Genomic DNA, 14,908 nt, shown 5'->3' on the forward strand with positions numbered 1-14,908 from the left:
GCTTCTCCCAAATTTTTGCCACGTGCGAGTCAGGCCCCAGGTAAACAAGACAGAGGTGCCTTCCCTTGGAAGAACACCGGAACCGAGAACAGCAATCCAAGCGCTTCCGTGACAGCAGAATGAGACGAGTCGGGGTCCCACGGGTGGGCGGCGGGAGAAACGGGGGGGGGGGGGGGGTAGAAGCCAAGGAGAGGGAGGGGCCAGGTGAGGGGTTGCCCAAACCCTCCTGCCGGACCAGACCTGGGATTCTTAAATACAGATGTATTTTCATCCTCCACACACACTTCAGTCACACCCTTCAGCCCCCACTCCCACCTGCAAACCAAGTGCATCAGACACAGCACAGCACACGTGAGGGGCACCTCCCTTTCACCAAAGCTGGGGACTGGGCACCGCTTGGGGACAGAAGCGCCTCGAGGTAAGAATGGAAGTTCTAGAACCCAGCTGGCTCGGTTCTAGACCAGGGGAAGGGGGCCAGGGTGCAGCATCGTGGCAAGGTTCTAGATTTGCCCGCCGGGACCTAGAACCCAGTGGTTTCATGGTGAGCTTGGCGGGTGGGGGAGGTGGGGGCGGAAGACAGACATTTCTGTCCTCGGCAAGGGGACCGCTTAGGGGGTAGAGAAGGAATCTGGAGATAAGGGGAGAACTCAGACTCAGGGAGGGAGGAGGGGCTGGCCCAGATAGGGCCAGCACGGCACCTAGACCAAGACCGTGTTCTCCAGCATCAGTGAGGAGCCACGGTGTTCTGGCTCTCCTTTGCTTGGCCAACGTGTAGAGGAAGAGGGGACCATGGGCGGAGGGACCCTCCGGGCAGAACCCGACACCACAGGAGGGTCAGAACAAAGTAAACACGAGTGCCTGTCCTGGAGCCTGAGTTCTGGAGTTGAAATGGAGGACCTTCTGCATTCCGTTAGCTCAAGTCCTTTGAAAGTGCTCCAGCTCTGAGGTTGACGGTCCCATTAGCAGGGCACCACTTGGTTTTCCAGTGCTTGATGGCCTCCCAGGCCAGGCTGAGCAGGGTATGCTCTGCGTACTGCAGTGCTTGCAAGCTACGAAGGGTTCTAGGAGCCCCAACTCAGAAAATGACAGGCCACGGCTCCTAAAACCTCTGGCACCAGGAAAGCATAATGGCAGATTTCTGGCCTCTGCCCCAGGCTAGGCCTGGAGACTCAAGGGCACAAACTGTGCATTCTGGAGCCCAAGAAAGGCACCGTGTTGTAGATTCTGGAGTGTTGGGAATTCCAAAAGCAGAGCTGGAGGGGCTAGAGTGTATGGTGAAGGGCGGGGGGGGGGGCTGTGGACCCCAGAGAAGGTTGGGGGTCTGGAGTAGGGTTTAGGGACAGCGCCATTCTGCATTCACCCTCTGGAAGAGGGAGGCAGGGCAGACCGGAGTGTAGGGCGGGGACTTAGTTGCGCTCTTCACCCAGGGAGCTGGCGGGGCTGAGGGGCTCGCTGGGAGTGCTGACTGAGCTGGAAGGCGCTGTGTCTGAGCTGCGCTTGCTCCCGCCTGTGGAAGAATTGCAGGAGGAGCGGCGTGGCCACTCTGGGGCGCGGATGTTGCGTCGGTCCTTGGCGGCCTCCTCCTCCTCGTCATAGCGGTCGCCTTCTTCGTTTGGCAGCCGGTCCTGGGGATCCTCCTCGTCCTCGCTCAGGTGTGGGCTCGAGTGTCGAGACAGTGAGGGTGACGGTGGCACTGAGGCCGGCCGTGGGTAGCGGTACCCCTGGGTCTGTGTGCGCGGATAGTAGAGCAAAGGGCAATATGAGCACAGGTCCCTACTCCTGCCCAGGCGTGCACCCCGCGCCCCGCCCCCCCCGCCCGCCCCCAGGCCTCTAGCTCTGAACCCACTAAGGGACCCCAGGCCAACTCACCTTGTCAGCCTCATGGGGCTCGTAGGTGAAGTGTTCTGGAAAGGCCTTGGCCAGTGCCATGCGGCGCGCAGACATATAGTACTTCAGGGGGAAAAAATGGAGGGGCATCAGAGGGTGGGAGCTGACCAGCCCAGGGCCTGTGCGCGCGCGTGTGAATGGATGGGCGGGGTGCGCCATGGCCACACCTCTTATGCAGATGAACATACTGCAACATCGTCCACTGGGCAACTAAGGTTTGGGGCCTAAGCCAGCGGTTTTCAATTGATGTCCTGCAAGAAGTTTTATTTTTATTTCATTTTAAGTTTTTTAGATTTTATCTATTTTTGAGAGAGAGGAGAAGAGAGGGAGGACGAGAGGGAGAGAAACAGGGATGTGCCAGAGAAACATCCTTTGGTTGACTCTTGAGCGCCCCCAACTGGGGGATCTGGCCTGCAGCCCAGGCATGTGTTCTGGGTTGCATGTGCCCAGGTATTGCATGTTTTAAAAATTCTTGCTAGGGTGGCAAGAAATTTTAAAACATGCAATACCTGACTATTTAGTCAGGGGCACTGAGGTCTTTTGCCTTAGATTATCAAATAAATAAATGATATCAGGCAACACAATAGTTATCCAGTGTAAATGAATCAAAGTTCTACTCTTTGTCAGATTGGCAAAAAATGTATTTTTTGATGTGCTGCAGAATTTCTGTAGTAAGTTTATGTGTGCCTGGAGATGAAAATCGCTGACCTAAGTGTATTATCCATCTTCCCCCTCTGGCTCCACCCCTTATGTAGATAGCAGAGCTGTGAATGGACAGTCTCTGAGTCAGGTTGTTTTGGCCACACCCTTATGTAAATAGAGAATGTCAGGCTAACGTGGTCTCCCAGCAGAAGTTGGATTAGGTTCTTAAAGGGACAACAGCCTTTACAAGTAAGGAGGCAGGCTGCCCCTGCGCCAGCCTTTGAGACTGAGGAACCAGAGACCCAGAACTAGAAGCGGCATAGTCACCAGCAGAGGACAGGAAAGGGAGCGAGTTGTACCCGGCCTAGGTATTTCCAGTCCAGAAGGTCAGAGAGGCGCTCAGTGCGGTTCCGCTGAATGATGCGCTGACGCCGGGTCTGCTGGCAGAAGCTGTAGAGGAAGGAGGTGAGCTGCGAGCAGGAATCGTCCAGGCTGCGGAACCGACGGTCCAAAATGTAGATGCCTGTTGGGGCCAGGGCGGGAACTCAGAAAACAGCTCCGGAATCCTTCCTTCCCTCTGGGACTCGGCCACCAAAACCCCTCCTCCCCAGGCCTCAAGGAGTCCCGGATCTCAGTCTGGGCGCTGACCATAAGCTGAGGGGTCTGCGATGTGTTCTTCCATGAAGCAGCCGAAGCCGGAGAGGTTGGTGGAGACGCTGGGGATGCCCATAACCGTGCACTCGGCTGCGTGAAGACGAGAGAAAGGCCTACTTAGTTTTCCCCTCTGACAGGCTTAAATCTCCACGCAAGTCTCAACGGCTCCCTCTACTGGCGCCTTGAACGAAGAGCTGGACACTGTGCTTGAGCGAGTTAGGAGCTCGAAAACCCAGGCTATTATTGTCCCTATTTCTTGGAGGGGAAGCTAAGAGGCTTAGAAAAAGAAACTTACTTGCCCCAAGGCCTTGGAATGAGGAATAGTCTATAGCTGGGCGGTGAGGATGCCAATGTATTGAGCTCTGAGCCAATGTCCGCCATTCTACTTAATCCTCACAACCTATAAGATACGCTCGTGTGCCAGCCCATACTGTTTTGGTTATCGTAACTTCATAGTCTGTTTTGACAGGAAGTAAGGTCTCTCATTACTGCATTACTCTTGCTGTGTACTGAGTAAAGACTATGCGTTGCTTACTGCCTTAACTAGCACTGAGAAATGGCTCAAGGAGTTCCTTACAATCCTTCCGCAATGCCTCTAAAAACCTGTGTTAAGCTACAAAAGCAGACACTGCATATAACAGGACGTATGGGAAAAACGGGGTAGGACTGACCACAAAACACCTCTGCACCATTTTAACCGTGGATGAATGAAAACTGGCAACATTCCTAATCATCATGCAGCATGGTCTCAAAGACCTGTTAACTTACTCCTAAATTAAGAAATACTACAGCAACGGTGGCATTTATTTAGCCTTAAAAACACATGAAAGAAGTTTGATTGAAAAGGGTGGGAGGAGGGTAGAGACTGGGGAAGACCACGGCAAAACGGCCAAAAATGAGGGAGAACCGCAGATAAGCTGTTCCCGCTTGCAGCCAACAGCAGGCAGGTGGAGCCGACGGGTACTGGGGGCAGCTCAGCGAGACTTGGCCACATTCAGCTGTGTTAGTGAACTGTGCGTTAAGCTGTGGTTATTAGCGGGGGGATGTCAGCAAATGGGGAGGGAATCACGTGTGAACTGTGCCCTCCTCAGTCCTCCGGTTACACATCACATGAGCTACTGTGTCACAGAAACACGTGCTGTGGCAGAGTGGACCGTTGCCATTGCCCCTGTTGAGCAAAGAAGGAGCTTGGGCCTCAGAGAGGGCAGGTGCCGTGTCCCAGGACCGTGCCAGGTCCGACCAGAACCCCAACGCCACGCTGCACTCACCCGGTGTGTAGCCCCAAGGCTCATAGTAGGAGGGGAAGACCCCGAGGTGGCAGCCGCGGACAAACTCCTCATAGTCCACGGGCAGCAGGGGGCTCGTGGAGGAGAGGAACTCCGGGTGGAAAATAATCTGGCAGTGAAAGAGAAGGGCTCAGCCCGAGGGGCCCTATTCAGCTATCGTCTGGGACCCCAGAGTGGCCCAGAGAGGGTGAAAAACTCGTGTGAAGTCACACAAGTCAGTGGCAGCACAACGGTTTGAAGCCAAGTGTGTCTGCCTCCAAGGCTAAGGTTCTTTTGAGACATAGCGACCCTTTGCTCAATTAGGTAAGAGGGGGGATGTGAGGCCCCGGCGGCCCCCACCCTCCGGCCACGGCCAGCCCACCCTGGCCAGCGCCCTCACCTTGACCCTGTCGGCACTGCTGTTGAAGAGGCCAATGCGGCGGATGGTGGTCAGGATAGGGTCTGAGGAGTCGTCCAGCATATTGTGGGTGCACACAGGCGGGAAAGACTGCCGCTGTAGGGGCCACAAGCGGGGTAGGGGTCAGGGAAGGGCCACGCTGACCTTGAGAATCCAAGGAGACTACAATTCCCGCCAGGCTGTGGGGCAACAAGCCCAAGGGATTACCAGGAGTTAGAGACTTCCTTTTTGGTTCTCTCTGTAAAGCTTCTCTTTTCCTTTTCCTTTTTGTTTTAAAAAGGTTTTATTTATTCATTGTTAGAGAGAGGAAGGGAGGGAGAAAGGGAGGGACAAAGAGAGGGAGAGAAACATTGATGTGTGAGAGATACGTGGATCGGTTGCCTCTCGCAGGCCCCCAACTGGGGACCTGGCCCGCAACCCAGCCGTGTGCCCTGACTGGTAACTGACAACCTTTCGGTTCACAGACTGGCACTCAATCTACTGAACCACACTAGCCAGGGCTCTCTTTTCCTTTAAACCACAGTGAGCTAAAAAGAAACTACAATTCCCAGCTGTCTTTGAGGCAGAGCCAGCGTTAACAAGCCCCCACCAACTAAAGGGAGTTGTAGGTATCTTGTGTATTCTTGGCTCTATCATCAAAGAAATTCAAAGGAACCTGAACTGCCCTCAGGCAGGGCAAGGCAGAAGGGGGAGTGGGCAGACACCGTGTTCTATGCTAGCACGTTCCAGGGGCTGCTGGAAAGTTCGGTTTTCTTATTAAAATCCTGGATTTCTCTCTCTCCAAGTGCCCTTTACTCTCCATCCTGCAATTCCTCCACTTCCACCCCCAACAGAGGCCCAAAGAAACCACAGTTCCCAAGAGGAAAATTCCCACTGAATTCTTCCCTCAACCCTCACTGGGCGAGGTCAGAGCTAGTGTGATAGAAGTCCTGCAGGCCCTGTGCGGATGTCCCTGCTTTTTCAAATATCCCACGGCTTCTCTCACGAAGAGTTCTACACACCTTCAGTCTACTGGCCCCGGGAACCAAGGAACTACAACTCCAGCAGCCCCCAGGCAGAAACACGCGCAGGGAGGCAGACTGCCTTAGGGTCGATTGGAAATTAGTTTAGTCAAAACAGTTCATACTTTGTTTGTGCTACTTGACTATTTATGTTTCCATTCCCCCGGAAAAGACTTACCAACCCTGGCCACAAGTGCCAAAGACCCGTGGCTCCAGAGACTAAAAGAACTCTGACTGGCAGAGTTTCTTGTGCAAGGAAAGCCTCAGTGTCCAGAAAGACTCAGGGGCTGCTGGGAATAGTAGTTCTCATTTGTTTTCTGAATCAGCAGCTGCTGAGTTTTCAACGTTCTTCTGGAATGATAAGTGTCTTAGCTGACCTCCTGACTACCCCTAAGGAGGCCCCACAAACTGGCCCTCCTATCAGTCCCTAGGGGCAGAGGTGGAGCTGGGATGGCTTTAGGACGGCTGGGAGCTGCGGTTCTCCTTCCGTGGCTGTCTTGACTTCCTTAAGTGCCCCTTCACCTATGTGTCCACTGACCCTGAGGATACCAAGAAACTACAACTCCCGGTGGCCTGCGTGGCAGACTAAGCCACAGGAAGGCAGGCTGCCTTAAAGGCTTCTGGGAATGGAAGTTCCACTAGTCAGCTCACACTGGACCTCCGAAGTGATTCCCCTGTAAGAGTCGCCCAGTAAAGCGGAACTCCCAGCAATCTCTGAGGTCAGCACTAACATGGCCAGCTGCCTCTGGGGCTGCTGAGAACTGCCCTCCCTCTGCTCAGCGATCCAAACCATACCTGCGTGGCAAAGATGGCTCTCTTCATCATAGTGAAGTCCTCCTTGTCCAGCATCTTGTTCATGTCTGGGAGGCTCCCCCTGCAGGGTGAGCAGGGATATGCATCTGAGAAGGGGCGGAGAGGGGGGTGAGGACCCAAAAGCATGCAGGGTGAGGGCAGGGAACTCACACCAGCAAGGATTCATAAAGTTTCCTTCCGAACTTCTCCTTCACCGTGTTGGCCGTATCCCTGGAAAGAGCAGAACAACATCACATATCCACCAGCCATTTACTGTTAGGCTCCTGGGGTAGCCGGGAAAGTGAGGTCTGTGCAGAGAGGCCCTGGGGACTGCAGGTTGCAGGATGGGGACCCGGGAACGGGCCCTGGAAGGCTCAGATCCGTTGTGCTTTGCATCAGCTGTGTGGCTGGAGTTAGGTGGCCTTCCCTCTCTGACTTCAGTGACTCATCCGTCAGATGGAGGTAAAAATAGAATCAACCTCAGAGGTTTGCTGTGAGAAGCGGTACGGCCTTGACACAAAGCACGCAGTGCCCAGCACACGGCGAGCCTTCCAGAAATGTCAGCTATTATTAGAACTGGTACTGGTCCAGACAGTGGCAATGCTAAGCCCCATTTTATAAAAAGGGACAATTACGTTGAGATAAGAAAATTTATATACACACAAAGCTAGCAAATAATGTCACCCCACAGCCCCAGGGACACCCCTCTGCTCACAACCCCCCCATAGCTCTGGCCTCATGGTCTACACTTTTAGCCTAGGGCCTCTCTAACACACCTCGGGGCCTTTGCACTTGCTGTTCCCCCAGATACACACAGGGCTTCCTCCCTCATTTCCTCCCTTTGTCTCTACCCAATGCCACTCTCTCCGTGTGGCCTGTCCTGAACCCTGTCATATTCCTGTATTTGTTTGTGTGGTTTTTTTTTTGGCTAGAGCTCTTTCTATGGAACTTTCTAGAAGGTGAGCTCGATGAGGGCAGGGATTTTATCTTTTTTGTTCACAACTGAGTTCCCAAGGCCTGGAGCAGTGCCTGGCACACAGTAGGTGCTCAAAGAACTTGTGATGGCTAAGGAAGGAATTTTACAGGTGAGGAATGTGACGCTCAGAGGCGGGTAACGGTGTTGCCTAAAGGCAGAAGGCCAGCAAGGGTCAGTGGCATGAGCTGGACCTCGCTAGTTTGGTTTCAGAGCCACGGTCATGCTGTCACACTTGTCCTGCCGACAACTCCTTACTGCCCCCGGAGCTGGGGATGTCTTAAGCAAGTGACTTCACTAGGAAAGTCGGCGGGGCAAGCTGATCATATTACAGATGAGAAAACTGAGATCGCAGAAGAAACACTGGACCCAAAGCACCCAGCTGGGATCCCGGGCCGAGGGCCGCTGACCAAAGCTGCTTGCGCACGGCTTGGCCCTTGAGGGTCTCCACGTTGAAGTTGTTGGTCCGAGCCGGCATGATGAAGAAGGCGACCACCGTCTGCTCGCTGTTGTTGACCTGGGGCAGAGGCCAGGGGCAGGTCAGGCTCACATGGGAGGAGGCTGAGGCCACCCACCCAGGACAACTAGGACCCTGCCGTGCCCCTTCCTGTGAAGGAGAATTATAGGAGAGGGTTACCAGCCCCGCGGGGACTCCATCATCCTTCTAGGTCTCCACACTCCCCACTGCCACGGGGGATTCCCTACCCCCACGTCCCCGGGTCTGCGTTCCTGACAGTATGGACTGATTTTCCTGTCCTCCCTCTGTCCCCTCACAACTCAGGTCTTACTCTGAGCAGATAGTTGAGCCGGGCCAAGGCCTCCAGGAAGATGTCGGCCCCCTTGTTGGAGAACTCGTAGCGGCCCGCGATAAAGAAGTACAACGTCTTGTCCAAGTTGAAGTCGAGGTGCCTAAGGAAGTCATACTGCAGGTGAAGCGGAGACCCTCGCCCTCTAGCCCTGGCCTCGCAACCACACCCCCCACAAACTACAGGGGCAAAGAACATCACAAGCCACTAGAGGCATCACGGAGACTCCTGAGATTTGTGGGTTTTCTCCCGCCATGGGGATCGGAGGTCCTTCAGTACTCGGTCATTGTCTGACATTCAGGAACTCATGAGGCCGAGCCCCCAACCCCTCGTCTCTAGACACCTAGGCGTCTGGTCCACATACCCATAAAAGTGGCCCCGCACAAACTCCTGGATTCGGGCCTTGCTCTGAGCATGGAGGTTCTGGAACTCATGCATGGCAGAGAATTTCTTCACATTTAGCCCATTGGGGGTCACGATATCTGGGAATGAGGGAGAAGGTCCCATGTTTCATTTCTTCATTCATAGCCATGTGTTGAATGAATAAATGAAGGAAAGACCCCTTTCTTTTTTCTTTTTCATTTGTTTTTAGAGAGGGGAAGAGAGGGAGAGAAACATCAATGTGTGGCTGCCCCTCGAGCGCCCCCTGCTGGGGACCTGGCCTGCAACCCAAGCAGGTGCCCTGCACTGGGAATTGAATCAGCGACCCTTTGGTTCACAGGCCTGCGCTCAATCCACTGAGCCGCACCATCCAGGCCAAGTTCTCTGCTCTTGAAAGTAAGAAAAATGATTCGGGCCTTGGCCTAGATAACCAACCACCTCATTCCTGCCTGGGAGTCCCAGCCTATCACCCACCTGGCTTCCTCTTGAGTAGGTGCTGAGCCTCAATGGCGGTGATCTGGGACACAGTAGTGAAGACGTGAGCGCAGTGGGCTGCCGCCCGCTCCATGCAGTAGCGGTGATAGATTTGCCTTTCACCCGCTTCCTTGTCCACATTGAACTGAGCGGGAAGAGAGGGCAGTCAGGTTAGGAGAGCTGGGCAGAAGCCTGGAGGTCCAGACTCCAGAGTCTGGACACAGTGTCCAGAGGAGGACACTGGGGCCTTGGGGCTTCTGCGTCCTGAAGAGGCGCTTCATCCCCTCGGGCTCTGCAGACAGCTTGGGGCTGTCCTGAAGCCCTGGCAGCCTCCGCCTTGCCACACTCCCAGCTCACATTCTCCAGGTTGTTGTAGAAGTCCACGGCACCGGCACACAGGTATCGCCCCAGCAGCGTGGCGTGGGTTGTGAAGATTGTAGCGACAGGCAGCCGCCGGGCGCGGCACAGGCAGAGCCCGACGCCCGCCAGCCATTCGTGGAAGTGCGCGACCACGTGGGGCTTCTCCTCGCTCTGGGCCAGGAACTGTGGGACAACAGGGATAGGGCCACTGTGTCTCCACCTGTGTCTTGAAGACAATGAGCCGTCCCCAAGGTGGATGAGGCAGCGGGGGAGGGGTAAATCCACCCCGCCGCTGCACAGAGCAGATGGCAGCTCACTGCAATTTCCAGAGAGCAAGGAACCATACACTTCTGAGGCAGCTGCACCAGTGGACCCAAAGGCTGATGCGAGCTGAGGTTACTTTGGCCAACATTCTAAGTCCTAGCAAGGCTGGGTTGGAAAGACTGAAGTTTGAGTGTCCCCAAGGCCTGGACAAAATTCCTGGAGACCCTTCCTCTCAATCACCAATAAATAGACCTGTTCCCAATGTTAGCTAAAGGACTACAATTCCCAGGATGCCCTAGAAGCAGCCAGTTCACACATTGTTTATCCCCGGGGATGGGAAATTTAGTTTCTTGAGCCTTTAAAACCTAAAAGAGGGTCAGGACCAAGTTTCCTGGCTCTCAGATAGGCTGGAGTTTTCCAAACATCCAAGGCCCCATCTGAGAGCCAAGTCCAACCAGACTAGAGAACTACAACTCCCAGAATTTCTTGAGTGAGCCCTCCAGCCAGGCCAACCTCCTCAAGAGCTAATGGCTCAGAATTCCTGTACGTGGAAATTTAGAGTGAATAAAGCTGACGTTAGAGTCTGGGTCTCCGAGGAAAAAAAGAGTCTGGGTCCTTGAACATCCCTGTTCCCAAAGATAAGAGTTAATCCTTGGATTAAGGGACCTACACTTCCCAGAATGCTCCAGAGGACACCAAGTCCCCTCTTGCCCTCACCCAGACCCCTCTGGCCAGGGGCTGATGGCCGCTATAGTTTTGGGCCTGGGGTCAAAAGGAATGATGTGGGGACCGGCGTGGGGCCTACCTCACCCAGGAACCAGGTGGTGAGGAAGCCAAAAAGGACAGCGTCGTTGGCCTCGCGGTCGTACCAGGGAACCCCGATGTTGCAGGTGTCCCAGAGCTCCCCCTTCCAGCGCTCCAGGGCCCAGGCTGAGGCGCCCACGTCCAGGAGCACCACCAGGGGGCCCCCCTCGATCAGCCAGCGCCCGAAATACACCTGGGGAGACCCACAGGGAAGCTTAGCGTTTTGACCACAGGCTCTGGGCACAGCGTCTGTGCCTCTCCCACCAGCAGGCAGACGTCCGGGCTCACTGCCCCGGTTTTCCACCCTGTTCCTGCAGCTGCTGCTCATTTCTCACCCGCCGCCTTATTTCTGCTCTTGCTGTCCGTTATTCCCACCACAATCTTTTCCCATCCCTGTTGCCACATTTCTCCTGTCCCTTGCCCTTAGTTGCTACAAATGCTGCTGTCTCTCTCCCGCTGCCTCCTTTCTCTACTTACTTCTAACCCCACATTTTGCACGTCCTGTCTCTGTGCCCCTCTGCTGCCTCGTTTCTGTTTGCTGCCACATTTCTTTCCTCAACTCCCATGATGCTTTCTGCCTCGATCGTTTCTCTCTGCTGCTAATTCTTTCCACTGGATGCTTTTTTCACTGTCCTGCCCCGTTACTGCCTGTTACTTTCCCCGTATACCTGTCATCACCTGCCTCCTCTTTCCTCTGCCCTCAGGTCCACGCTGTCCTCTGCAGCCACACCATCCGCTCTCTTCCCCCAATGCCGGGGCTGCATTTTTTCAACCCCCCGCCATGGTTCTAAAGCTTGCTGTCTCATTTCTGCCCCGGCCACGTTTCCCTGGTCTGCTTCTTTGCCTCCCGAGACGAAGGCCTAGGTTCTGGGCTTGTTGCCACAGCTCAGCCCAGCTGACGGGCAGCCACCCTCCTCCCCAACCTGGCTTTTCCCAGCCTTGGGAGCCTGACCCCAATGGCCCTCCCCCTCCCAGCTGTTGTCTGCCCTTTTGCTGGGGGGGGCTATTCTTAGGCCCCCAGCACGTGGGGAGCAGCTGCCATGGGGAGGGTGAGAGCTGGGCTGCTCTAGGGTTTCTTGGGGACACCTCCCCCCTGACTGGGCTCCAGACCCCACCCCAAAGCAGAAGCTGTGAATGAATGAAGGAACCACCGTGTCTCTCCCTCCCAAGCCCCAGCCCGCCTGCCCTTCGGCCCTCTGCCGCGCAGCCCTCTGCTTGGGCGGCAGCCACCGCTCCGCGCTTACCCTTCGGCCCTCATCTGGAGCCCTGGGACTCTCCCCTCCTCTTTTTAATCCCTGGCTCTGTGCACGGAAACTCTGGCCCCTGGGCCTGCCTGCCAACCTCTCCTCCTTTCATCAGTATTCCATCTTCCTCTCTCCTTTTTGGTCTCTCTCTCAAACATCGAGCTGCCTCTCTTCTGTATCTAAACTCTGTCTCTCTCTCTCTCTATTGCTCTAACCCCCGGGGGGTAGGGGGTGCCACCATTGCCTTTTGGGTCCCTCAGTGTCTCTCTCACCCATCTCTCTCGCTCTGTCTGCCCGTCCAGCTCCCTCTGCAAGCTCCACTGTTTACAGTAATAATGATGGCGATGATAAGAATAACCACGATGGTAATAGCTCTCCCACAGCGCTAACTTCATGCCAAGAACTGAGCTGAAGACTTTATTAACTATTTCTTCCTCCCACACTCCTCTATCGGGCAGATGCCATCAGCCAAGGTCACATGGACAGGAACTTCAGGCCCTCGAAAACCTACTCTGGCCACCGGCCTCACCCCAAGCCCACCTCCCCTGGGTTCTGGGTGGCTGTCCTGTCTAGCTCTTCTTCTCTCTCTGGGCCTGAGGATCTTGACCTCTTGGAACCATCTTTCAGTCTGTCTTGTACCTGCTGTCTGTCTATTTACCAATGTCTTGGAGCTCGGGGTTCACCCACCGACGTCATGGGGTCCTACGTCTGTCTAAGCGGCAGTTGTACCACCTCTCTGCCTGCCTGGGAAAGTACCGGGTCATCCCATGCTTCTGCCTAGGCCCCCCTCTTTCCCTGGCGTGTGTCCCCCCCCTTCTCCGTCCGCTGCTCCCACCCTGACGGCAGGCACCCACCTACCTGCCCTCGGCTGAGCCATTTCCCACCTTGCAGCCCTTGCTGTTCATGGAGTCCAGCGTCCTCTTCAGAGCTGGGGTTGGGGGCTCGAGCAGCTCCACCTGGGTTCTCACTCCCTGCTCCGTGTACGGTCCCACCAGGTAGTAGTTGTCGCCCCACTCATCTCCTGTCACCTTCGCCTTCGTCTGCAGCACCGTGTAGATGCCACCCACTGTGGGCCCAAGCCCATGAGGACAGGCCCCAGCAGAGGTCCACATGTCTGGGCCCTGGGGCAGGGTAGGGGGCCATGGGAGGCGCTGGGGCCCCGCGCTTCTGGCTTAGAGGGCAGAGGGGACTGGGAGCCCATCAGAGGGAGGACGTGGCAGTCAGAGGGAGGAGGAGATGGGGGCTGGAGGACAGTCCTCCTGGGTCTAGGGGAGAAGAGCGGGGCTGGGGTCGGGGCTTTGAGGTGGGAGGGGGCTCAGGCCAGGCTTCCGAGTCTGAGATAAGGGGCTGGGAGCCTGCGCTCCTGGGTCTGAGGGAATTACAGGTGGAGGCCCCAAGGAAGACAGAAGCTGACGAGGATGACCAGGACCCAGGTTCCCGAGTTCTCAGCTTACAGGAACCGGGTTTCAATTCTCAGTGAGGCTCTAGGACACGGCAGGGCCCTATTCAGCTTCCCACAGTTGCCCAAGGAAAGCTGCAATTGTCATTCCTTGCCCTCCCGGGACTCTGCTGACCTGTCCCCCAGTTTCCTCTCCCCAACTGGGGACGCAGGCAGATGGGACCCTGCCCCTCCCAGGACCCCTGTCCGGCCCCGCGAGGCTGGGCCCTCAGCGCCCTTACCTCCTGGAGTCTGGGCTCTGGTGAGACATGGTTCTGTGTTCGCGGGCCCTCACTCCCGGGGTGCAAGACCCAGTCCCTTTTCTCTCCCAAGATTCAGCAAAACCCCCCACTTCCCTCTCTTCTGAGGCACAAGACTGCCTAGTTTGTGGGCTTCCAGCCCCTCCTGGTTCTCCACACCCAGAACCTCAGTCCCTCTGGAGTCCGGGACAGAGAAACCCAGGGCCCCAGCCACTCCCCTCCCAGGGCCCAGCCCCTGACCAACTTAGGACTTTCCAGCCTTCCCTCATTCCAGCATCCAAGTGTCTGTGGCCACAGGCCCCTCTACTTCTAGGAACTCAGAGCTCGGGCCTGCAGCTCCTTCAGAGCCTGGGCATTCAGGCTCCCAACTCTCTCCCACCCCAGGATCTAAGAGTTAGGGCCTCCAGTCCTCTCCCATCTTTACTCTCAGGTGACCAATTCCCCCAGTCTCCCTCCGTGACTTAAGCCCTGGTCAGCTCTCTCCCAAATCCAGAGGGCCACAGGTCTGAAAACCAGCCATTTCCCAGGTTTGCACTAAGAAGTGCCAACCCCCCATCTCTTTTCCTGTTCAGGATCCAGGTGCCTCAGAAACCTTCCCGCCAGGACCTAGGAATCTTTCAGGTTAGCCGCTCTTCCCTAGGACCTAGTACGGGAGCTTCCGGCCTCCTTTTATCTTAACAGTCAGGAGACTCACCTCCACCCCTCCAGAGCCCAGGAGACATATACCCCAGCCCCTCCCCAAGGACACAGAAGTCATAGGCTCCTTGCCCAGAACACAGGAGTGATACTATGTAGCCCCGTCCCCTTATCACTCGAGTCCCCGGCCCCCACCCCCGACTGCCCTTCTCGTCCGGGTCCCACCGCCTGGCATGCTCACCTTTGTTGGCCACCTCCCAGGCCACTTCGAAGAGCACTGTGTTCTCCAGGTCGAATTCATCCTCCCAATCTTCCAGTCCTGGCAGTGAGGACATGGACAAAGTGCGGTTAAGAGGCATGGCGGAAGCGGGAAGGGAGTTCCAGGGGCCACAGGTGGGGGTTCCAGAGGTGTCTGCGGAATGCACCCTGCAAGGCGTGGGACCAGGTAGCTGCTGCCCGAAGGGAAGCTTGCAACGCCCTCGGCTTCCTATTGCACGACCGCACCCCCGGACCTAAGCAGGAGGCGGCTGCAGCGTCACTGAGCCCTGTGGGCCCCCTGCAGCTAAACCTTGCGGCCGCCAGGAGGCGGCGCCCGCCCCACCGGCCAGC

General features: G+C 56.0%; 1 protein-coding gene across 1 annotated transcript; it reads right to left on the reverse strand.

Annotated features, from left to right (window-relative positions):
- Nucleotides 1-241: 241 nt before the first annotated feature.
- GYS1 (glycogen synthase 1) lies at nt 242-14,834 on the reverse strand. The gene is made up of 16 exons (XM_054588690.1): nt 14,541-14,834; nt 12,850-13,031; nt 10,723-10,914; nt 9,651-9,836; nt 9,294-9,438; nt 8,803-8,920; nt 8,421-8,541; nt 8,043-8,149; nt 6,831-6,890; nt 6,663-6,741; nt 4,849-4,962; nt 4,452-4,578; nt 3,178-3,273; nt 2,889-3,052; nt 1,870-1,950; nt 242-1,727 (listed from the first exon to the last, which is right to left on the reverse strand). Exons 1-16 carry the CDS (start codon nt 14,656-14,658, stop codon nt 1,407-1,409), a joined length of 2,211 nt encoding a protein of 736 aa, XP_054444665.1. The 5' UTR covers nt 14,659-14,834; the 3' UTR covers nt 242-1,406.
- Between the last annotated feature and the right edge of the window lie 74 nt (nt 14,835-14,908).

This window comes from Pteronotus mesoamericanus, unplaced genomic scaffold, assembly GCF_021234165.1.
Source record: "Pteronotus mesoamericanus isolate MK-2021 breed Mesoamerican mustached bat unplaced genomic scaffold, CSHL_Meso_final scaffold_137, whole genome shotgun sequence".
Classification (NCBI taxonomy): domain Eukaryota; kingdom Metazoa; phylum Chordata; class Mammalia; order Chiroptera; family Mormoopidae; genus Pteronotus; species Pteronotus mesoamericanus.